Source organism: Neodiprion pinetum, chromosome 5, assembly GCF_021155775.2.
Source record: "Neodiprion pinetum isolate iyNeoPine1 chromosome 5, iyNeoPine1.2, whole genome shotgun sequence".
NCBI classification, from domain to species: Eukaryota; Metazoa; Arthropoda; class Insecta; order Hymenoptera; family Diprionidae; genus Neodiprion; species Neodiprion pinetum.
The window spans coordinates 19,063,041-19,088,533 of record NC_060236.1 but is presented as its reverse complement, the minus strand read 5'-3'; the positions used below and the strand labels follow the sequence as shown (position 1 = coordinate 19,088,533).

Below are 25,493 nucleotides of genomic sequence, written 5' to 3'. Positions count from 1 at the left end.
GAAATTTTGTGAACGGCTTTCACATCACTTGACGTTACTGTGTAGAATTCGAAACGAATATATTGAATAGTTTCAACTGACTTCAGGGGAGTTAATCGACAAGACTTGACATGGATTCACCGACACGTTATTAAATCGACTCTGTATCTTTATAAGGTTTCACGGTTTTTAATGACTTCGTATCGCCGCAGATGAAAAATAACCGCATATACCATCTAGTGAGTTGAGAAGTTTGAAATGACTTCAACTTAATTGTAAGAACGTTACCGGAATTTCATTTTTCCCATAGCTGTCAGCTTATTTAGAGAACTTCTGACAAATTGCACGTACCTGATTAAAAGCGAAAGATCATATTCCAAAATTTTTTAACTAGGAATTGTACACTTGGAATGAAAGTAACGTTGATTCGCCTTAAGACAGATGAAGTCTTTTAAGGTCATTTCGATTTATCAAGGTTTAGCGATAACTCTCAACGAAGATACCTGGTATAACAGTATATATGAGTATGTATTTGAGTTAGACCACACTAACCTTGCTAGAGTCTCCTCCTTCCATTTTAAGAGCATGGGCTCGAGATCTGCAGTGTTTATAGAGGTTCGATCTGGTCTTGAACGCGAACCCGCAGGGAACGCATGGATAGGGTCTCTCATTAGTATGAGCCCTGATGTGTTTCTGTAGTACGCTGGGTTTGGCACAGGACAATTTGCAGTACGGGCATACGTATCCACTCTTCCTGCCTTCGTTGGCTTCCCCCTCGGGCTCGGGGGCGGCCTCAGTCTTCGCTGCTGGTTCCTTCGCTGAATCCTCACCATCTTTCTCCCTACGATTACCAGGGATCCGGCTATCCGAGGTTGTTTCTCGCTTGGATTCCACCGGCGTCGCCTCTGTCGTCGCCATCTTCTTGAATTTCTTGTGCAAGTATTTAGGTTCGCCATCGTTGTTGTTGTTATTATTATTGTTGTTGTTGTTATTCAACTGCGAGTCTGTCATTGCCACAGTATGAGTCTCTGTAACAACAAAAAATGGAAGAAACAGCTCCATTAGAATCACTGTTAGAACATACTATTCTTTTTCAATAAATCACCATTCCGTATACTTCTGACAAATATTAACGAGCAGACACAGACATTATGATCATTCTTATCTTCTTACGTAAAAGTATTCATCATCCATACACAGAAAAGAAAATCATTGCGTACTATTGAGGAGAGGAAGGCTCACTGCAGGAAAGGAATACAACAAGAGATAGTGAAGTTTTGCTACGTCTTACAGCTTCTAACGGTTACGGTCGGGTAAAATGACAATAATTCGTCAGCCCACAATGTTGATTTACTTTCTTTTTCAGTCATGAAAACATAGTATACAGGTAGAAAAGAAGTAATTCAAATAAGAGTTGAGTATATGCATGACATAGGTGACCTCGAAATAACTAACAAAACCCTCTAGGTGTAACGTAGTATGGACTACTATGTTAGATAAGGGGACAGAGTATCGTGACTTTGGAATGGTTTCAAGTTATCAGGTAATAAGCTGCTACTATCTACGAAGAATACTTACGGTAGTGTTCATTTTGCATGTGCGACAGATCATATATAATATAGATACGCATGCGGTTTAGAGAATTAAGACACATCGGATATTATTTAACCTCTGTGCTCACTATGAGGAAGCAAAATAGAATAATTGACGGTTCATGATGCTAGAAGTGATTTATCGCACAGGAAGTAGGCTGCACACTAATGTCTGGATGTCAATCGTATTCTGAGAAATTACAATAGTTATATGATAGTTTTAAGGAAAATGGAAATTAATGTACATATTCGTTGTATAGAGCTTTGGTTACATCCATTGTTATATATTCCTGATATCCACTTAATGGATGTGGATGAAAATTGTAACTCTGACTGCAACTACGAGAAACAAAATCCATATGTGGTAATCCATGTGAATGGTAATCTGTATGTCATCACAGGGTATAAAATACGTGCATAAAATCGAATAACATACGTTTTGCAGAGATTGGTAAACATGCATTTTATTACAGTTATAAACGTGAACGGTGGGTGTTTATTTTTAAATATCGAACGATAACAAATTCGCTTCCTAAAATAATGATAGCCTTCGAATAAAATTTCACGATTACCTTAATATACAGGTTAATATTGCATGAGTTCTGTCGGAAGAGAAATCTGCTCTACCGACGCACACTACTCTCGGTAAGCACGAATACGAAGCTACCGATGGCCCCCATTCAAGTCCGTTCAGCGGTGCCGAAACAGTTTCAAGATTTTCTGGGTAATATGAGTAGGTATTCAAAAATCATAACGCTTGATAATCGTTACCGATAATCAACGATTCTTTCACCGACTTGTTTTTTAAGAAAAACCACAGAATCTTACTCACTTGACTAAAAGTAAGCGTTGATTGACTAGAATTTGAAACGAGCATTGTGATTTACACAGTTTAAAACTTCCGAAGATTTTTCCAGCGCTGAACGATCTACGGCGAAAAATACTTATAATTACGCGACCCGTTTTACCGACTGTCAAACAGAATGTTAAAACGTTAAAAGATGAAGTGTGAAATATTTCAAGCTAGAAATTTTGTTCGCTTACGAATGTTTCACGATAACCGGTTGTATCTGTGTGCGTATACATAAAATGTTGAGTATACAACGAAGTAATTTGTCTATTATATGGTACCTGCTGCTCGTCTTTGGAGAAGTTATTCAACGCGTAACGACGCGGGGTTTTGAATTCGAAAGGCCTTCAGCCACAAGGTGGAGGCGGGGAGACAGCCAGGCAGGATTCACCAGCGTGCGCGGTCTCGTTGGGCAATTTTGCCAATTCTTATAAATAGCTAGTACTAAAAATAGCGGGTAGTAGCGTTTTGGCGGCGCCGCGACTGGCGACAGTCGCCAGGGGCCCAGGACATGAGCGAGCCTAGCGCCCAGCAGCCCAACGTCGTCGCTTCGTCGCAGTTTTCATCGCAAGGCGCGCGGTTTTCTCGACCTGCGCACGCCTAGGAGGAGAACGGAGGGGGGAGGCGAGAAGAAGAAGAAGAAGAAGAGGAAGAAGATGACGAAGAAGAAGAAAAAAAAGGAGAAGGAGGCACGGGCAGCCACGAAGTGAGAAATGAGAGAGATATACCGGGGCTGTTTACGATCCAGCCATTGAGAAAAGTGAGGTAGACTAATTTATTCCGACTTTGAATAACTTGAATTCTTTTACAACGGACAGGATTATACCTGATCCGATCCATTTTCCCTCTCTACGCTGTCTCGTATTCTGCAGCACTCTTTGTCGTGATAAAATAGAGACATATAAGCCTAACAGCAATAGTTTTCTCTGTTTTTAATCACCCGGCACACGGAAGATCCATTCGATTATTTATATTCTGAATCAACACGCGCACTGTATGGCGATGTTGATTGTTGTTACTATCCCCCTTTTTCTTGGCTTTTCGCTATTCGTATCTGATCATCTTTTGTCTCACGGCTAGTTGACATTTTTGTCATCGTTGGGGCTCACTGTTGAAAACCCACATCAGGGTCTCGGCGTCTCGGACATTCGTAGAAAGTCTCATTGTTAGATATAATCTCTTGATCCGAGACGCGAGAATTCAGATTCTTCTGTAAGTTTACACTGCTTGGTGACGAGCGATTTACGTGCTCTCCGATATAAGTAGTCGAGCTTTTTCCTGTGTTTTCCAATCGTTTCTACCACGGTTACTCCAACATTCCACTCTTAAGTATCATTACAGTTTACAAAATTCAAGACCAAGCAAATTTGTAGTATTTATTCTCCTGTTGCTGTTATTACCGACCTCAGAGTATACAAAATATCGGTGAAGAATTTCAAGGAATTGAATTATTCAAACGAATATCATAGGTAATGAAATGGATTTATTACTAATCCACGCTAAAAGGGATATTTTTGAATTTCTGTCGTTTCATGTGTTTCGTCATGAATGCTGCGAGAGTAATTTCCTTGAAACCGAACATGCACAATATGACGTGTTATGCAAACAACTTGTGCAATCTTGTAATTCACGGTAAGCAACTCAGTAGGTATGTATAAACTCGTTCGCGTGTTAAAGTTGACGAGGAAGGGCAGGGGACATTACAGTTGTATCGCCGTCGCCTTATCGACACAGAATATATACTAACTACATTAGCATGAGTAGGAGGAAGTGGAGGTGGAAGTAGAGGTGGAGGCGAACAACAGTGAACAACGGTGCTCTTCAACAGCAAAGACTCAGTTGACAACACGCAAATACTTCATCCCATACTATCTGCACCTTTATACCTAGAGATATGCATATCAACCGACCCATATATATTACCTATTATATAATACTCATTGGGTATTTACGCTCGTGTTATATGATATATAGCATTGCAGGTGTCTTCTTTTGTAAAGTCACTGTGAAAAATAAAAATTGTATAACTACAGCAGATACGCACGTTTTTGTTTTCATTTTGTAGATGATTGAGAAGGTCATGATCAGCAGCCATTATTTTAAGTACCTAAAGCTGAGTGGAGGTCTTGAAATTGACGTTTTGTATGTTTTAGAAAAAGTCAACCAATATCTTTTCGATATCATTTTCAGAAAACGGGTCAAATTAGTATGATAATGCTCAACTTGATCGATGACCTCAGCAAGTTTCTTTTAACATGTTTTTCAAAAATCAGACTCCAGTTTAAAGCAAATAGTAATTTTACTGTAATTATTTTTTTGATACGAGATAAATGCAGGTTCACAAAAACCATCGATTACCTTAAGAACAAATCTAATGCCTGTTTTAGTTTAGCATTTTTCAATTCATTGTTTTTTTCTATGCTCAAATTTTCAAAAGGAGAACCCTGAATTTCACGCTTAATTTTTTCAATCATGTTGTTTTTAAATTTGCAACCAAAAGACCGTAGTACGTGAAACTATTAGGTATTGCATTCTGCAGACAAACGAAAAAAAAAAGGTCGTCACTCGCCAAGGTAGGGAAAATGAAACGGCGCCAACTTCACGAAGTGTAGGTGTAGGTATACGGATACTATAGAAGACACGATAATAAATTTCCCTGCTGTCATCATACGGTGTGAGCATAACAAAGCAACTCCCTCTTCTTCTTCTGACATTATACCTTTTTTCTCTTCTTCATTATTTCTTTTTCCTTTCTGACGCCCTCCTCCGATCCACCCACTTTTCCTGAACCTTACAACAACGTCAGTCTATATATATATATATAATATTGCAATAGCGAGAGTTACAAAGATTACGAAGGCGGCCATCGTTATTGATGCGGGTGTAATAATCCTATTATATTTATAATTGTGCGTCATCAGGCATCAGGCATCACACACGAACAAAGGAACGATTCTTTGAAGGATACAAATCGTGATATTTGTCAGTCCTTTCCTGTATTTTTGATTTCGAAGTTAGCAACAACGATTCGTTACTTCTTAAAATATAAATTCATCAACAGAAAACACTTTGTGCCCAATTACCGTTACGACTATTTCTGCAATAATATTAACGCTCATGTTTCCAGTTTTCAGACACTCCCCAAGTATCCCATAATATTGTAATTGTAATCTCCGAAATGGAAGAATCTGTATTCGTCGTAATATGTATCAAAGTACGTAAATACTGCAGAAAATACGTAAGTTATATCCCTATAAAAGATCCATAATCCATAATATAGCGTCTCCATTTCTCGGTGCATTCGTTGAATCTGCCGCGCCGTTCTGGCGGTGGTAAGCTCACGGGGAAGGGGGGATCGTTATAAGCTTACACACTGCGTAAAGCTTCGACACACATGCCCATTATCAACCCGAAAGAAAGACCGAACGGATATGCATTTACCCTCGTTTTTTCAAATGGTCTGAAATCGTGATATAAGGATGTGTGATGTTTCTATTTATCTTTTTTCATCCTGCTCACTGTGTGTATGCAGATTATGTGCGTATGATATGAACCACGCACGCAATTACGAGGGTCGTTATATTAGAACGCATCGTCTGTCACACTGATCAATTATCGCTGCTGTCTTCTTGCATGTTTGTTATTTGTATGAAAGTGTATGGGATTTCACCGAACGATGATAATTGTAATCATTTAATCGTAATGGCACGTGTGAGCCTTGACCGGTGTATCGTAGTGTTTGAACTGTTTGCTCATTTTTCCTGTACAATTTTCTCTTCGTTTATCGTAGAATTTATTTTTATCGTAAAAAGTGCACGCGGTGACTTCGTTATTATGGTAGTCATTCTGTTTGTTTCATCATTGAGTATGTTTGTTACTCTTTTTTCCAATGTCGATGTAGCTTTTTACATCGTAATCGTTCTATCATTTTTATGGTCATTGTTCAATATCGTTCTGGTTCAATTTTTCATCTTATTATATAGTTTCTCCTTTCCTCGTTTACTTCAATTTGTTCTTCTAACAGGAACTCATAGTAGTTATACACACATGGAAAAATTGTCGACAGTGGAAAATTAGTTGAAGTGAAGAAGACAGTGAAGAATTATCAGTTTAAGATATTTATGGGAAAAATCACCTAATCGAGTTATAATCAGAAGAATTTGATAAAAAATTTGGACTCAAAAAGCTAAGCGTGCTAACAATTGCACAAAAGGTATTAATTTGATAACAAAAGAAAAAGAACTTTAGATAAATCCAGATTACAAAATGTCGTAATATTCTGCGAGAAAAAAAAAGGAGAACAAGGAAAAGAATTGAACATTATTCGGATTCGGAGAAGCGACGCAAAAACGAAATGGAATGAGGGATCAATTAGCGCGTTCCACATTCTGACCCGACCTACAATGCATAATAAATCGCAATTTGTAAATTATTCACGTGTGGTAGTTTTAACGTTACACCTACGTCCAACCCTATTTGATGATTTCTGTGTCCATTCAGCTGTACCACGAAAAGAGCGTAAGAATGTGATATACGAGTACAATAAACATCGCGAAGTGAATTGACTGGATGCTCTGTTCTCGTATGACGGGGTGAAGGAGAAGGAGGAGAACAACGGATCGCATTGCAAGTTGTAAGTGCGTTGCACAGTCGGCACAGATGTGCAGCACAACTCGGTGTTTGTGCACATTGTGTACAGACACACGTATTATATCCGCTGTTAGAGAATCCCGGACTATGACGAATGAGTCACGAACACTCGGTGGCGGTCCCCGGACGCTGAGACTCTCTTCATACCGAAGCAACTCACCGACCGCAGGAGGCTGAGACAACCAGATGCAGTCGGACAAACCCTGACCAACATTCAGTAGATGCACCATTTGTTGTCACTGTACCAATTGTAGCCAGACATAAAAAAATTCTGTGTTCATCGATTTGATTTGCAACCTCTTTTATTAATCAAGTCACAACTGAAATTCGACATTGGGCAAGTTTTGTAGAGAAGCTTTTAAATACTTGGTATACTTTACTATTGGATAATCAATGTTTACTTATACGTTTACGTTATTTACAATCATGGCCAAAACCTCAAATTACACGTTAGGAATATGGCTACAATTAGATCAAACAATGGCCACAACTGGTACTAAGGTGACCAGAACCTGTATATACTTCCTACGCAATCACTTGTTAATAGTTTTGCTGATCGCTAAATTCGGTGGGCTGTACAAAAATCAAGCTATGAATAATAAAAGACAAAGCGAATGGTTTTATCCTGTCATTGCTATTCTTTATCGCGCATTCGTTGTTTTGTGTAGTTTTCTTGTCGGGTCAGATAATAAAAGATCGGTCAGCTACCTCTCATTATATGTAAACCCATTAGCTTAAAACGCACGTGTTCTAATGAAATTCGTCCAAACCGATGGATATTGCTGCTTTGAATGGGATTGAGAACAGTTCGGATTAAAAATATAGCGGTACAGTTTCTTCACAAGGGAAGAAATATTCGTATCAAGGTTACGTTCAGAAGCACTTGTTGAATTTCCATTGCAGTTGTTTCACCCTTTTTAACCATCGAAACAACCCCTAAACAAGACTTAATTTCCGTTTGACGTGACACACAGCTCTGGAATATTATCCTATATAAATTAATGTATTCCTATTCCAATATTTAATAGTGCGCAGTTCAGATATAATAGCGCGTTAGTTTTACTTCGTGGAAGTCGTTAAATAATCGTAAGTGTTACTTGAATTTTCAACGGACCTGGACCAGGTCCTCCTTTGCTTTTATTTTCAGTTATTGGATTCCGCTTCACCAATTTTCTTTGACAAGAATCACATAGACGGGTATTTTTTCCGGTACATTTATCGCCCGTTCGTTGACGCCATGCATCGCTAATTTATTCGTACATTCTAGGCGCAACGAACGCGATTTTCTATCCTGAATGTATTGAAGCACCAAACACGCACCATTTGTAAAGATACGATTGTTATACTACAGCACTGTTCGACGCGCAGTTCACCGAAATACTTTACTATGAAGTTGTACCAAGACTGGATGTAATTAGTCGATGTACTGAGTTGCGGGTAAGAAAATCAAAAGGAAGGGAAAAATACTTTGAGCATTTTTCAGCAAGGTTGCAAATCCAACAGTACACAATTCTTTTAAAACCCAGCTTAAATGTTCGCGGAAGTGACGTCGACGCAGGTAGCAAGTGCAAATGACCACCAATTTGCGTTGTCATCAGGTATTCTCAGAATTTTATTGTAACGCAGTGCCGTTGAACCATGTTCAAAAAATTATTCGAATGTATAAATTTGTCAGAATTGTCGTTACAGGTGAAGAGACATTCCACCAATGTTTAATGCCAACACGTGCGTATGACCCCGTCTCGCCAAAGTTGGAACTTTAATCCCACTGTTCATCGATCCAGAAAAACGGTTTGCAATTGACAGGATAATTTTATGCGGTGAGCTACAAAACGTCAAATCGTAACTTTTAATCGTTTACGGCATCTCGAACTTTGGATGGATATCTTGTGTCGTAAAATTGACAAGTCTCATCGAAAGAAACTTGTATTCTATACGAAACTATAGTTTGTACCTCTGTAAGAACGCAAAGTTAAAAAATTTGTACGTACTACCATGTCGCAATTTGGTGGAATTCGGGTGATTGACGAGTTGAAGTCTCTCCTCGCTCTTTTGCCAAGAACTAAAACATATTTCAATGTCATCGATCGATCTGACTTAGAAATAGCCGTCTGATTAACCACAGGAAGCGTTTGGCAAACGTCTCACGGAACAAGTAAAGCTGTCAATACTGTTTCAGACTTTATTTCAGACGCGTATCAAATTTTATGAATACGTTTTTTGGATACATTTTTCATTATGCAAGATGTCTGTTGGATTCTTTAGCTGATAGGATACATTCCATGATGGTTGAAAGACGTCTTTTGAATTCCAGATTTCGACAGTACTTCATCTTGCTTCCAAGATCTTTATAGGACGTATTTCGAATACCTTTGTTAATTCAGAAATACTCAACACGCTCACCACATTTTATACGTTTTCTGAATGCATATCGCATTCGGAATGTCCATGAGACGCATTTAGTCTGTACGACAAATTTCGTAATGACCTAATATCGCATTTCGGATGCATTCAAGGAGTTACGTGTCTCCAGCGATAATTTCGGATTCCTTTTGCTCGATCAAACCCTCAAGGTTTATTCAATTTTTTTAAGGATGTGTAATGAAAACCCTGTGTTATTATTCGTGAACCCATTATTCTGCCTCCGCGGACTCGAAGACTTTCGAATCTTTATTGAATTTGTATTCAAGTCGTCGTTTCTTAGATCTCTTACGTTGTTGTAATGCATTTTGTGTTTGAATTTGCGACCGAGGAATATTCTGTGACGTCTCTCGCAGAAGCACTTTAAAGTCCAGTTCCATTTTGTGAATTCATCGATACAACTGACGTCTCTCAACTTCAATACTATTGACGTATTCGGAAAGAAGGCCATTAGGCGCATTAGATGCTTATTTGTGTATTTATTACGTAACTTATCCACATTTCGTCTCCAATGTAGATTTAGGATCCATTTCACTTGTAATGCGTATTGCAGACTCATTTTTTGTCTGCAGATTTAACGTCTCAATTTCGTCTTTTACGCATACCTTGTGTACACAAAAAGCTACAACAATGTATGTTTCGTAGGGCACTCGCTTATTGGGTACTTTTGATAGTCAATACGTCTAACCCTTATTATCGAAACGGTAAGATTCAGTGTATAAAAAGTTTCGGAGTTGTTTTTCACGAGGAACGAAATGTTCTGTACATGAAAACGTCTTCGAGTCTGATTTTGAAAAAAATGCGTATAATACCCAGGGTGTTCTAAAACCCTTTCTTCTAAAAACTACTTTCAGGTAATACGCCTTTCAGTCATATTTTGAACCGGAAATTTGTTTTGAAAGACATTTTGTGAATGGCCTATTGATCTTCTAGAAGGTCAATTTTTCGAAACCTGCTATATCGTTCCAAGAAGTAACTGATAATGTGCAGCGTTAATTGAATTACCTCGTCACAGTGTTATTACCATTGGCTGTTAATCATCGTCGGCGGACGTGATAAAATGATCGAAATGAAAAAAGAATAAACAAGGAAGTATACCTGATGAGAAATTGACATTTTTCGAAGAATTGTTTTTAAACACTTATTAGAAGAGCCGTCGATTATTGGTGCCTTACGGTAAACCGATCAAAAATTATACTGGTATATAATATATAGTATAATATCCGTATTACATATCTCAACTTATCAGTCATGTGGCGATAACGATTTTTTGTTGCCTTCCTTTTCCCGAACCAGCAATGATTTCTGTTGCTGCAGATTTGGGCAAACAAGTGTACAGAGTCGCTCTGGTATTCATACATACGTAATAATGTATATCCCTGCGCGGTTACACATTCTGAACATCGGTAATACGTTCTTTCCATAAGCATGTATGAATGCACACATGTACACACGTGAACATGCGGTATATATGATCAGCGATTAGAGGTGATCGGGTTAAAGCACTGTGATGAAATCACAACGGGAATCCCTCCTCGATGATGAGAAGAAGTAGTAGAAGAAGTGGAGGGACCGTAAAAGTAATTTTGGATCCCACTAAAACGTCTATAGACGATGCTACGAGGTCGTTCGGACCGCCAGCCAGCCAACCGTCACAAGCAGACCCGGCTTTGCCAACCAGATGTCAGCCGACCGAGAGAAGAGAGTGTGTGAAAGATAGAGAGAGAAAGGGACACGAGTCAGACTTCCAGGGTTCCATAATAAAAGACAATGGCCTCGTGTTTGCCATCATTGGTGTAAGCGAGATTTTCGTACGGAATCGTTATCACGTTGACGCGAGACTTTGTTGCAGACCAATGGTGGAGCGTTCGAATTTTAAACATTACAGTAACGATAAAATCCGTCGTGTGGGTCTGTCGCTGAGAAGGCTGAACGAGACATGCAAACACGACGCTACTCCCACCATGTCCGACGCCTCAATCAATGCTTGGAATTTACTTATGACTTATTTATAGCGAAGGGGAGGGGAGATGAGACAGGATGGCGAGGAATGAGCTTGAGGTACTCCGTCGTCTGATTCAGCAACGGAGCCTCTCCTCGCTGCTTGCGCATTTAACGGAGCTACTAGTGTGAAATTTGCGTCGAGTACTCGGAATATTACTCGCTGTTGGTGGAGGCGGCGGGAAAGGTGCGGGCTTCGAGGAGCGAGAAGGCGGAGGAGTCACTGCTTCGTCCGGCTCGCGCGGTTTAAAGCGTGCTAAACAACGGTGTATCACTACCGATAGCGACGTAGTCGAAAGAGAGATAGATAGAAAGATAGAGGAGGGGGAGAGGGAGAGAGAGAAGAAAATACGTAGAGTGGGAGGCAAGAGGCAAGCAATGAGCCAAGCCAGCAGCCCACACGCGCATTTCTTACACACACACATACACACGCACCTACAACAGCTTACACACTCCGGGAAAGAGAAAGAGAGGGAGATAAAGAGAGCCGTTTCGTCCGCCAACGGGGCAGAGTGAAAAGGGAGTATTAGTTCACCTGTCGTCATGGCAACGCCGCCTCGCCGCCGCTCACTTGTTACTCCATCGGCATAGCTCGGTCCTGGCTCATCTCGCAGCCTCCGTAAGAATACGAATCGCAATAATTCATTGCACACACACACGTACACACACACACACGCGCGCGCGTGCACAACGCTTTTTTTTTCTTTTCGTTACTCTCTCTTTTCCTTCGTTTTTCTATCTTCTCCTGCAACGTGTTCTCCTTATTCTTCTTGTACCGTGTATTAATATTATCCTTTCACGGACGTCCGTGAAGAAAAGCTATAGTCGTGTCGTCACTGAACTCGATATTCCGATGTTTTCTTTTTTCACGCTCCTTTCTGTTTTGTTTAAACTTGTGTTACACTCTCTAGCTTTCTTCCACTTCGATTCTTCTCACCTTTCGTTAAAAACTGTTGTAGAAAACTTATGAATATTATAACTTGTTAATATTACGATCACAGAAAAACATGTATTCGCTATAATATGACAAATGTTTAAACACTGGTGTTATCATTATTATTATTATTATTCTTGTTGTTGTTGTTGTTGTTGTATAAATAATACGTTTGAAACACTTTCGCATTCACGCGTTATTCACTAGAGATTTATAGATACAACATCAATTTACAAAAACTTATTATTATATCAATCAAACTACTTGTACAACTCGTTGTTTTCCTTCACATAACAATAACTTATTTCATGGTAAATTTGAGGGATGATAGTAACGATCGGTGCACCACGTCATTAATCACAACATCAAGGTTGGGGTGACGAGTTTCTCCTCGCCTATCTCGTCGAAGATACATAATAATTTTAACATCATCAGTAGGAAGGAGAGACAAGAAACGGTGGTGCACTTGACGCGGAGTTGTTCTTGTTCCTTCCCTCCCTGTTTCCCACCCCTCTTCCACGTCTCTATTTCCGATAAATATCAAAGGAGCAAAAAGAGCGTCACGTTCCTTTATAGTGGATTTCCTTAAATTCGAAAGAGCCGAGCATACCGCGCGCGCGGCCGTCGTCGTACTCGACTACTGTGAAACGACGACGTTGTTCGGCTTGGAGGAGTTGACGGAGCCGACCCGCCGCCGCTCACACAAAAACACTCACACACTTCTCCGCCTTCTCCTCCTTCCCCTCGCCGCCACCTCTTCCACCTTTTCTCCTCTCCTCTCTTCTTCTCTTCCTCTTTCTCGTCGCCACCGCACTGACTCTTCAGACTCGGTTGGCACGCAGAGTAGAGGAGAGAATAGGTAGGTGCGCTGCGATTTGAGGACAGAAAAGCATGGTCAGATGAGTGTCCCTCCCTCCCTCCCTCCTCACGCCCCTTCGACGAGTCACTCGCAGGAGTAACCGGCGGACTAAACGACCGACCAACTTCTCTTGTTATCCACTTGCCAACGTCGTCCGTCGTCAATCTGTTTGCTATGCAAATCCCGGACGAGTCCGAAGTAATGCCTGCTGCTGCTGCTGATGCTGCTGTTCGTGGTGACGTCGAGACCGCAGCAACACCGCCAGAGGTGCGACACAACGACGATTCACGATATTATCTCCTCCCCACGGACGACAACGCAACAACGCATAAGAGGCATGCTGCTACCATGCTGCTCCTGCTGCTGATGGCGATGGTGGCGTCGTGAAACACCGCTGTGCGTATTAGTCATTGCCCACCGCACAACGAGGCGATACAACCCCAGCTGCCTGCATGCACACGAATTTTGTTGCGCATGTGGCACTGTAGTTCTCTTCCTCTACGCCCCCACCAGATCAGCAAACCACACGCACACTGGTGTACGCAATACGGTGTGAATTCTTCCTTGTCTTCTTGTGTACGATATTGCCAATCGCGGATGGATAGATGGATGGATATTAGATCGGTAATAGACGTAAGTACGTGTGTGTGTGTGTGTACATAGATAGTGTTAGTGGGAATAGTAATAGTAATATTATATAGGTATAGGTATAGAGTAATGCCTACCGACTGATTGACGTCATTTGCGCCCGCCTAATTGCACACCACTTATTCAAACGCCGCCACCGAGGCACACATAGGCACACACGTATTACAAAACACACACGCGCGCATGAAAATTCTGTTCTGTTCAACTTTTGCCTGTACGTGTTTGACAGTATTATTATTGTGATCTTTCTTCTTTTTTTTTTTTTGTTTACCTGCAACGTATTAAATTATTCTTCACAAACTTCATTTTAAAAATTTTTTTATTTCTTGTTATCAAAATTGATTACTCAACTACGTTGACAACGAGAACATGTGAACAACAACACAACTTCTTACACAACATCGTCGAAAGACATCTGTCATCACTTGTGATTAAAACACACAACCATTTGGCCGAGTGTTGAAATTGTATACGAATTTAGAACAAACAAAAACAGTGTAATTCGTTTGAATAAAGTATTAAACTAACTAACAATAAGAAGAAACCGGATAAAATCAAACGTAAAATTATATCTCGTTTCTACCTGTGTTACAGCATCTTGTTTGATGTTTTATTATCGTTATTATTATTGAGTAATGGTGTTTAAAAAACGAGAGAAAAGGGTGTTTAGTTCACTTGTTATTAGCGAATGCCAGCCCGTCGCAAGACCGTGGCGCAGAGGTTAAGTTCCTACGGTTACTCTCCGTCACGATCATACGTGTCACTGGTTACTGGTCGCTCAGAAGCGCGGTGCGGGCGGTGCGGCGCGGTGCGGTGCGATGGCGGGGCAGTCGGAGGGTCTCTCTTCTCTCTCTGTTTGTACTTTCGGGAAGTTCGGAACTCCCGACTCTGACGTCACTCGGACGGCAGGCAGCACATCACGGTTCCCCGATTCACGCACTGTTTACGTTCGTACGCCGGTCGGTGCCTCGGGTTAGAAGGGGGGCGGGAGGATACGAACTAAGCCAGCAACGGGAGGGGGAAAGGCCGCCGTTCCCTCAACCTGACGCCTCTCTCTCTCGCACCCTCTCCTGATTGTGTTGATCTGAAAAAGATGAATCGCGTTCACCCTCGAAGATAGAATTAACGAGATGCACAGACGTTCGTCGGCGATTTTTGCACGCGCGGTAAAGCCTCGGTGTAATCAAACATGAATTTCACAAGGTATAGATGTATTTCACTGGCGAAACGGGAATTAGAAACTACGACGCCTCCAGGAGTTCCTACGGGCCGCTGCTGTTGCCGATTGTGTAGTCTCTACGTAGTGTGCGTGGTTGGTGGTGGGGCGACGGAGTAAACGAGACGCCTGCAGACGGCGGCTGATGGGAACGTGGAAAGCGGCAGAGGGGGGACCGGGTTAAAGGCGCTGCACCGTGTGCCACGGTCTCCTTTTCCGTACGTCATACATGGAGGAAGTACTCGGCGCGTAACGTGTCAGGTCGTCGCAGTTAAATCGTCTCCCTATTATGGGTTTGTCACAGGTTCATAACACGCAGTCGATCCTCTCGTGCTCGCTCGACGTCGCCACGCGGTTCTCCCTCTCCTACTCCTCGCCTTGTGTATTATTATTCTTCCCCTACTGGCTGTAGGTATTACGCAACTGATCATCGGCTCGCTGGCTACGGATTCGACCTCGCAGCCCCCGTCCCTCCGCGGGTATCCTGACGCAGCGGCGACGACGACGACGTTCTCTTGGCGCTTAGACTCTCCTCGGTTCCTCCACCCCTCCAGCTCCGGCGGCTTAGCGGGGTCTGCGAGGCTACTACGACACGGCCGCTGGTGATCTCTGACTCGAGTGTGCGCCGTCTGGGTTGGCTGGCGACAGTCTGTTTCGTTCCGAGAACCACGAGGCGATTCCGTGTATCGAGCTACGCCCGTTGGTGGATGCCGAAGCGCGCGGGCGGGGGCCGAGATAACAGAGAACTCCGGCCGCTGTGTAGGCTCGACTCACTGACTCGCCGTACCGAACACTACCAGCTTGCCCTGCGGCTCTGATGCCGCCTCGTAACCACCGCGTTGACTCCGCAGGGGCGTAATATGTACGGGCGCAAATGCGCCCGGGCCCCTTTCGCACTTCGGCCCGTCTTGTGATAATACCTGTCTAGGTAATATCCGATTTTGATTATTTGTTTTCTATATTCATGATATGTGTAAGTAAAAGACAAAGAAAATAAAATAACAAATCGGACTCATTGTCTTAATTTCTTCTTCCCGATTTTTTTTCTCTTTGAACGAAACTTCAAGAAGTGAAAAGAACAACCTTTTCACAATATTAGTGACGTTTTATGCTCTTTATCGTATTTATGTTTTATTCATTCGTAGTAGGAATTTTGCAACGGAAGACAACAGTCAGGTAACTTACGGTGAGAATATTCGACAAATATTTATGCCTACTTATTCTTATTTTGCATCTTCTTTCTTCTTTGTTGTGGGAAAGCTTGCGACAAACTCTCATCAACGTGTATAATAGAACTAAATGTAGGTGTAAGCTATAATATAGGCGCCATCGGTTTACTTGACCGAAAAAAAAACTGTATTCCAAAGATATAAGATCGGAAACGTGGTCCTCGCACCAATTTTAGACTTCCGTTTGAATTTCTAGTTCACAATTTTAAGCCTCAAGGTCACGTGGGTTGGAGGAATTAAACGTGAGTCGGTATTGAGTGTTAGTGCATATTTAAAATTGGAACAAAGCGGTAATCCAACCGAGGAATGTTCGTTGAAATTTCTTTCTTTTTCTACTTTTTCGTTTTTACAGTCCAGTATGTGGGAAGTTTTCCAATTAAATATTTATATATCCCTCTGACCTAGAGATTTACCATTCAACTTCAGTTTTACCCAAAGTTTCTTCAATTTTATTGTTGAAATAAACTGCTGTTGAACATGTTTCATTGTTATTATACACTCGACTGTACACCTTACCAGTTTACGGCAATAACGAAAATTTCAATTAACATTCTGTTTTTTACCCAACATCGGTAACATCAAGCATATCAAAACACAGATACACGCATAGGTATAATCAACGCTAACGACGTCGAAAGATACGTATACTGATCAGGGAAAACAGATGAAATATATAGTGTGCAAAGGGATTGTTATCACTCGCCATCTTAATTGCGTAACAACGAAGAAGCAAGAAGACTGAAGAAGAATTCTACAAAACATGGAAGGTAAAAAATAAAAAAAAAAAAGAATGAAAATAAATTGGAACAAAAACCCGTAGTGCGTTGTGAAGTTTAGTTCGTCCCTGCGAGACGGTCAAACTCCCTGTAGTAAGCGGGCAAGTGAGCGAGCGTGCGAGGCCTGCGTACAACCTAACCTAGCGCAGCGATGCTCGAACACAGAGAGCCGAATCGACGGATGTGTGTACGCAACACAGGCAGAGCGCGCGTGCGCTGGGAGTGCAGCTCCAGCGTGCTGCGCGGGGTTCCCGACGAGTTTGTCGAAGAGCGTGGAGCACGGTGGCATGGAGCGACAAGGGGGGCTCGTCGCGTGCGGTGGGGGGTTTCGTGGAATGTCCCGTCGGGTCGGGCGAACAACACCGCTCTCGGCTACCCAGGAACTCCCACTAGCCTTGCCCGAAGTCCTGCTGCCGCCTGAGGCTCCTCGGGTCTCCTCGTGCTGGCCGGCGATCAACAGCCGAGTGCCATACCGAGGCCTTTTCCCGTCCCAGTCTGTCCCGCGAGCGAGATCTCAGTGCGGCTTCTCGGCCGCTTTGGCACCAGTCAGTCGCCACGCGTGCACCGCGCCAACGGCCAACGGCGCGCCGTGCGCGTGAGCGTGTGCGTGCAGGCATGCCTCGATTCTATTCACGGGCGTGTGGCTACATGCCTCCCGCATCCACACAGCCAAGCTCGAATTTTACCGAACGCCGCTGAGGCGCGCCGTCGCGTCTGCAGCACGCCACGCACGCAGTAGGCTACGAATATACCTCCCTCCCTTTCCCGCGCAGCCGGTATATCATGGTGCGGGGTACCTGTTGGGCTCCGATATTATTACTCGTGAGAATCGCTATTCGAAACTACACTCCGCCTCCTCATCATCGTCGCCTATTGCTTCGCGATCCCAGCTCTCCGGATGCCACATGGGTCTCTTTGATCACCACGAAACTGACTTTACTATGTATTTCAACCGATGGATTTCCTTTTGTTTTCATTTTACTCGGTAGGTCACATGATGAGCTTCATCTTTTTGTCATCGAACTGTTGCCGAAACATTGAACGATCTTGTTCACGTTTCGATAGTTTTACTATAGAGTAGTTACCAATTATTGCTCGTTGCAAAGATGGGACGTTAAGTTTCGATAGCAGCGTAAAAGAGAATAAAGAAAGTAATTAACTGTTTCTTCTTAGATATACGTGCAAATATTATTTCGATAAGCGAACAAATCTCGTGGTTTGTTAGTCATATACATGTGAAAGCGACTACAGATAGGTTCGTGGATTCGTGACGCTATGGAGTCAAAATGTATCACACAAAGAAAAGTTATCACGCTGACCTCGGCCCTCGTTAATTGCGTTATACATACTTAATTTCGCACCACCGCTACGCGGGGATTATTATGATTATAGTTCACGCATGGAAGTCGCGCACTTATAATAGTACCGTTTGGATCTCGCCATGCTGCACAGAAGAAAATCAAGAAAATTGTTGGGTATCGCGTTGAAAATTACGGAGGAAACGACTTGAACATTCTTTACCTTGATTTACAAGGGAATATTTTAATTCCGATTCCACCGTATGTCTCGCTCGATCGATTGATTCAAGATTAGTACGGACCAGCTGGGTTCGTTGCCATGGATTCCTCTCGACGCAGGCTTCTCCGTGAGTCGCGCAGAAAAAAAAGATTTTGTTTTCAGGTTGAAAGCGGTAAAACTGAAATAACTTCGCTGTTGTCCACCCTGGAAAAACGACTCACAGCAATTTTTCCTTCAATATGACGAACACTCAACATCAATCATCATCTGTTATCTGTATGATGTCACCCTGTGTTATCTGTATCATTTAGGCACGATTATCTCAGATAGAACAGCCCCACATTTGACTTTACATTGGTCATAATGCCGCAGTTAAGTTTGTATACTTTATTACCCTCGTCTGAACGAATCAAATGCGACTTTTATGTTTACTTTATTCAGTGTTATGTGTCGATTATAAAGATAAGATGAAAGATTCTCTGCTGAACAATAAAGTATGCTATAGTAAAGAGTCCTTACCTTACCATTTCATCTTCACGTGGACGATAAAACCAGGCTATCTAAGATTCTTGGTAAAGTTACTAAAATAATCATCTCATTTCAGATGAGATACAAAGTAAAAAATGATTATCTAGACATTCAAAATTGTGAAAATCATTTTTACGGCGTTCCGAAGAAGCTTCGAGCAAGCCTCGTTGATAATCCAGTCGAAACAGCTTTTTCATCTGTGAACTTCGCACTGCCAAAAAATAAATGTGCGATACGTGCGATGAATCGTTGCTATATATAATAATTCGACCGTTCACCGTTTTATCAATCTTGCCAACGCCGATCCCGTTTATCTCGGATTCGTAGGCGTCGCGGCGCCACAGATAGAGATAACGTGCAATATACTCACTAATCTCAACTCTGCAGCAAGCGTATTAAACACGCACAAACATGCCCCATGCCCGCACGTCATGTACACATGTATCTTTCAATGTATTATGTTACTTCCAACGTAGGTATTGTGTTATATGATTACTGCATTATAAGGTACCGACGATCTGTTTCGCATAACATGACAAGTGGAAATTTCAGGACTCTGTGTTTTGAAATTTTTTAAAGATGGCTGCTCGGGGTGACGATCAATTTAATTCACAAAAAATGTTTTCTCCGCAGTGATTGTTATTTGAATTATCATTTTTTTCTGCAAACAATCGTTATGCTTAAATTTCGACATCTGGATGGTTGAAATTTACCTCCATTCGGAAGAGCCTAAAAATTTCGTAAGAAATTTCCCTATAAAGAAACAGAGAAAAAAACAGGCACGCAATGCAGTTTAAATTCCCACAGAAATAAAGATATTTTTCGATGAACTGCAGTGTTATGTTTATAATAAGTAAAATTGAGAAAGTCCGAATGTTTTATATAACCGATAGATATAAATAGCAAAGGAATTTTTACTTCGATGTTTGCAAAAGTTGATTTTGTCTTGATCTGAATTTTTTTCTCCCCGAAACATTCTTTAGTCTCTCATTTGGAACCGTCTTTTTGGCGTCTTTTTATTACCATTGCTGAATAATGAGAATTTGTGATTTCAAATCCCTGATTACCATCGGAAAGAGCGCCAATTTCGCTGTACAAAAAAATTTGGGACCTGGAACTTCACATGGATCAGGTGCAACATAAGAGATGAAGGTACACCAAATCGCAGCAAACGTTTATTTCGTCGCGGAACGTATTTGGATAGCTTTGAGTCGCAACGCGTGCTGCACACGGCGAAATATAGTAAAATAAAAAAGCAGCTAGAACATCGTGTGCATACAGTACGTAAATACCCGCACACAAAGGTAAAATAACCTTTTGATCCCGAGTGTCGTTACAGATATACAAGCATCGCAAACTAAAGGCCTAGGTTCGAGATAATAATTCAAGGACCATTGCGTAGCGTCTTCATCTTCTCGGTACACACACGTTCGAATATAATAGTACAAATACCTACCCATCTACGCAATGTGTGGTTATTACCAATGGCCGACGAAGCGGCGTCAATCCCACGCACATTGCAGAGCAGAAAAGCAACAAGCCGCATGCCGTTCTTCTGCACAATAATCATTACAGGGATGTTCGATTTTTCGAAAAGAATTGATTTGAGAAATCGTTGGAATTCACAATTATTAATGATTTTCAAAATTTTATGTAAATATAAATAAATGAATCCTGTACCATGTTTTATTTTCTTTCTTCGAGATAAATAGAATGAATGAAGAAGTTTTCGTTATAAAACAATTATGTTGTACATCAATGTTTTTTTTGTAGCAAATATGACAGAATTTTGTCCAAAATATTAGATTATTTGCCAGGCCTTGGAAATTTATTATAAATAGAATCTGTTTTGGTTATATTTTAATAATTTTATATCGAAATATGGATTCTTTGTAATTGTACACAAGTACCACAATCAATATGTGTCAAAATCTTTACAATACTGTATTATAATTCGCAAAAATTTCAGCATCAGCATCAAAACTGATTGTCGATAATATGGGTAGATAAACATAATCGGAACCGCAGAACCGAAAATTGCCTAACCTTGTTAAAATGGACTCGCGAAGAATTGACAGTAAAGATCGGTTTTTTTATACCCTTCAGATCGATCTTTGCAACATTAAATCGACATGGCCCATCCATATGCTGAATAGTGAATATTTATAGGCGTCGACAAAAGAAACTAAAAACTTACAGGGTATAATGCATCAAGAAGCGAAGAAAGAAGACAGTATGGCGCGCGAATAAACTGCGCTTAATTTTAACATTAAAGTAAATCTAAATAAATAACTCAAACTAAAATAGATTTACAGTTCTTTTTCTATGTAACATATTTATCGATATTTTTTATTTCGATATTTAAGCAGCAATATATTGATACTATCGATATTAAAGAACGCGATACGTATCGATATTAAATAGCGCGATACATATCGATATGAAATATATATCAGCAAATATCATGCAACTAGTACGAAGCACGAGTACGGAAGATTGGGAAATTCTCCGGTGCATCCGTCTCGCTCAAACCGACCGCCTCTCTCTGTTTATTTCTGTTTCCACGACCGTCGGAGGATCCCTCCCCCCCCCCTCCTTCACAACCGCTCGACGGATTCCCGGCGTCCTCGGGTCGCTGAGCAGAGCGTCAGGAGTGGGGGGTGAAGCTGCCGAGGGATTTCCTAGAAGCGGATGCGCGGCAGCCGGGAGGACCGAGGGACCGTATCTACGGGCTACGGAGGCCGGGGACCCGACGGTGACGCGTTTCACGCACACAAACGCGCAACGGTGCGGATCGTATCGGGTTTGGGTGGCTGCCTCGGTGTGCGTCGGAGACACACGACGAAACGATTCTGTGCGCACTCTCCGTCTCCGTCTCGCAATCAAACGGGGATCTATCCCTCCGCCCGCCGTTCCTTCGTCTCTCTCGCTCTCTCGGCTGTACCGCGTGCGTCACCCACCAGCATTGGCGTCAGCGGCGGGGTTCCGTCTGCCGCCGCAAGCTGTACAGCTAGTGTTTTATGCCTATTTTCTTTTTTCTTTTTTTTTTTTATTTTATTCTCTAGTTTTCATGGGTGATGTGGCACGCCTTACCTGGAGACGATACCGAAATTCACGAAAAAAAAAGAAACCTGAACGCTCTTACATCGGAACAAGTTGATGTTAGATTATCGTGAATTTTGGTCGAAGAAGCTTATCCGCAATAACAATACACGTGGCATTTTGCAAGTTGTATAACTTCAACGTAAGTGTTACCAATTTTTTTTTTTTTTTTTCAAAATTCTTCGCCGTGATCTTGCGGTACTCGTTACATATACCTACTTGGGATTTCTGCTTTTTTTTTCATCGCATCGTTGTTTGAATTTGTTTTTTCGTCTAATAATGTCGAGAACTTGTTTTGAAATTCATCTTATGGCATGCATGGATTGAATACGTGCTTTTGAACCGACTGAATTACAAAAGCAAACGTATTTCACGGGTGATGAACCTACTTAAAAACGTTTACGCGAGATTTGCGTAACTTACAGATATAACACACCTGCACAGGCAAGATTCGATGTACCGCATCTCATCGTCAGACGCTTTTACTTAGAAATGATGCGGACGATCGGGAAGAAGGAAAGCTAAGACGGATGCAGGTCTCGCATTACTCCTGCTTCGCGCCGCTTTGATAATGCAATGTCGAAGTACCCCTCGACTTCCGCTTTTCTTTGTTTTGTATCTTCCGACTCGAGGAACTCGGCTGCTTGTCTGGTATCCTCAGCGCTACCTTTTCTTTCCATACATCATCGATACCCATTTCTCTACCATCTTCACGAATTTATTGACATCGTAAAGTTAGATTTATAGGTTTTGTTAGGTGGCGTGTGTGCTTCGTGTAGGTTTTTCCGATTTCTGGTTTTCATTCGGCTGAATGTGTTGGAATCCTCAAATTCAGAAAACCCCATCTGGTGGCAACAAATTCGTAACCCTAACTGCCTCGTATTTCATTTTAACAGTGATTTTTTACCGCCTATTTCACTTTCAGCTGCCTTGATGTTACAAAATGAGAGTCTGATACCTTGCATGATCTGTTCCGTGCGTGGATATTTACGAAATTAATCTAAAACGATCAGCTGATACCCACTTTTGCCGCTATATTGTCCTATACACACCCATATTAGGGATCTGAACATATTTGTTTCGTTTCGTTTGGTAAATCTCGTATTTTATCTCATTTCGATTATTATGTTTACCATAATGTTACGTATCTTTTTTTTTCGTTTAATATTTTTCTGCGAGAGACTACATTTCGCACTTTTTCTCCTCTTGTCCTCACTTTTTGCACCATATACTAATCCAGGAAATTTCACTGGTTTGAAAACTTTTTTGAAAAGGCAGAATACAAATTTTATCTGTGGAAACGTATTATACACATTGTTATAGACCAAGCTGCTAATTTATCGTATCTCTCTTATGATTTCTTTTCCCCGGTACTATCTGTATTCGTATATACTGTACAGCACACGGAATTAGAACGAATAAATCTAATTGCAAGTATCTATATGCAATGTATACTTCAAACATGATATGGAGTTATGTAAATTGAACTTATAGCTGTGTACGGGTAATCGGAAAAAGGTTAGCTATAACCGGTTTACAATCAGTAATCGAAACCATATTGTTATTATGTTAATAGGCATTAGAAAAGATGAGCATATCACCGCAAAGAAATTATTATTACTTACACCTAGTTCAAGTACGGAATCCCTAGCTTTTGGTTTTTTACAGATAGATGTTAGTGAAACTATTCGGTGTTACATTTTGCTGTATGGCGTGTAATTTTAATTTTCCGGCAAGATAAACGTTTCCGGTGGTATGAAAATTAAACAAAAATTTCCTCTAATCGTAAAATAAATAAAGTAGAATAGTAAGAACACAATGCTGCGATAGCTGCGTTTAATTTCACAAACTACAAACATAAAAAGGAAAACCCAAAGATAAAAAAACTGATGGATCGTTTAAATTGTGGGAGCAAAAATGAAACAGAATACACTTTTTCGGACATATGCTGCAGGTAAAGGACGCTGGATTTCTTTAGAAGTCGAGGCCGACTTCCTGAGCCAATGATTTTTAAATATGGACAGGATTCTATGCTGCTCTTCACCGTGTAGCCATATATTGTGGAACATAATTTGGTGTACTATACCTGAACCTGAAGGTTAACTAATCGTAAGTCAATCGAGCAGCTGCTCGAAAACAGCACCGCAGGTTTCTTTCTCTCTCGAATTTAGGTACTAGAAGGTTCTGTTCTGCACATTCTGGTCCTTGTTTTTTTTGCAACATTAATTGAAATAGCGAAGTTTTCAATATTCACTTAATGACAATATGGTTTTACTTGAAATTTGTATTTCTGTCCGCATTTATTTTCAGATTGAAGCCTGCTTGCCGTGTAACGATCCACTTAGGATCCTTAATGTGGCCGTGATTAGGGCAATATGGCGTCGAGATGGGTAATCAGCTGATCGTTTTCCGTCAATTCAACGAATATCGAGCCATACAAAATATCCGGCAAAGCAGTTGGATTTTCATTTTATAAAATTAAGCTAATGTAGGGTAAAATATGGCGTAGAAATCTACTTTTATAATTAAATACGAGCCAGTTCATCTTGTATATTTACTGCGACAAGATGGCGTATTTCGAGTTTAAGTATTCCAAATTCCAGTAATACTACTTCGTTGCGTAAACACCTACTCAAGTGAAGATTATTGAGCGAAAAAGGAGATCAAATCGCGTTATTAAGCCGTGATCATCTGCTGAGCGTGTTTTTACCTTTTATCGATGTCGAATCGTCATGGCGCCATTTACGGTATCCTGTTTGTGACTCCTCGGTCTCCTCCATCTGCTCTCTTTCCTGCTTTTAGCCAGAACCTTATTGACGTCATCGTCTGTTCAGGACCGATCCACCTTTAACCAAAATTACTGATTACGAATCTAAATTCTAACGTTATTACTGTGTGAGCGGAGTACTCATATAACTTTGAAAAACTTTGTCATTAATTTGAATTGCAGGTATTTCTTTGATTGAGAACGTTCGAATGAATTAGGTAGGAAATCCGTAGGTGAATTAAAATTAGAAGTGATTTCTCTCCGAATCGATATCGTTAAAAGCAATTTTCCAAAATAACGTATTAATAGAATGAATTTATCGTTGCGACGGTTTTTTACATTTTCTTCCCTCCCTCTCCATGGCTACGATTATGTCGATAGGACATTTCTGCTGATAATATCGATGTTCCGATTCAAAATGTT

General features: G+C 41.2%; 1 protein-coding gene across 4 annotated transcripts in view; it reads right to left on the bottom strand.

Moving 5' to 3' along the window:
* LOC124220627 (uncharacterized) overlaps positions 1-25,138 on the bottom strand; it is a 38,795-nt gene extending 13,657 nt beyond the window's left edge. For 2 of the 4 annotated variants that reach the window (XM_046629812.2, XM_046629813.2), the window contains exons 1-2: positions 25,014-25,138; positions 532-1,007 (exon numbers count right to left, since the gene is read on the bottom strand). In XM_046629812.2, the coding sequence (XP_046485768.1) occupies positions 532-1,007; positions 25,014-25,083 (546 nt within the window). In that variant the 5' untranslated portion in view covers positions 25,084-25,138. Of the gene's footprint in view, positions 1-531; positions 1,008-12,028; positions 13,198-14,011; positions 14,147-25,013 lie in introns of those variants that run through there. The other 2 variants (XM_069136792.1, XM_046629814.2) reach the window with 2 other exon arrangements.
* Positions 25,139-25,493: the final 355 nt, after the last annotated feature.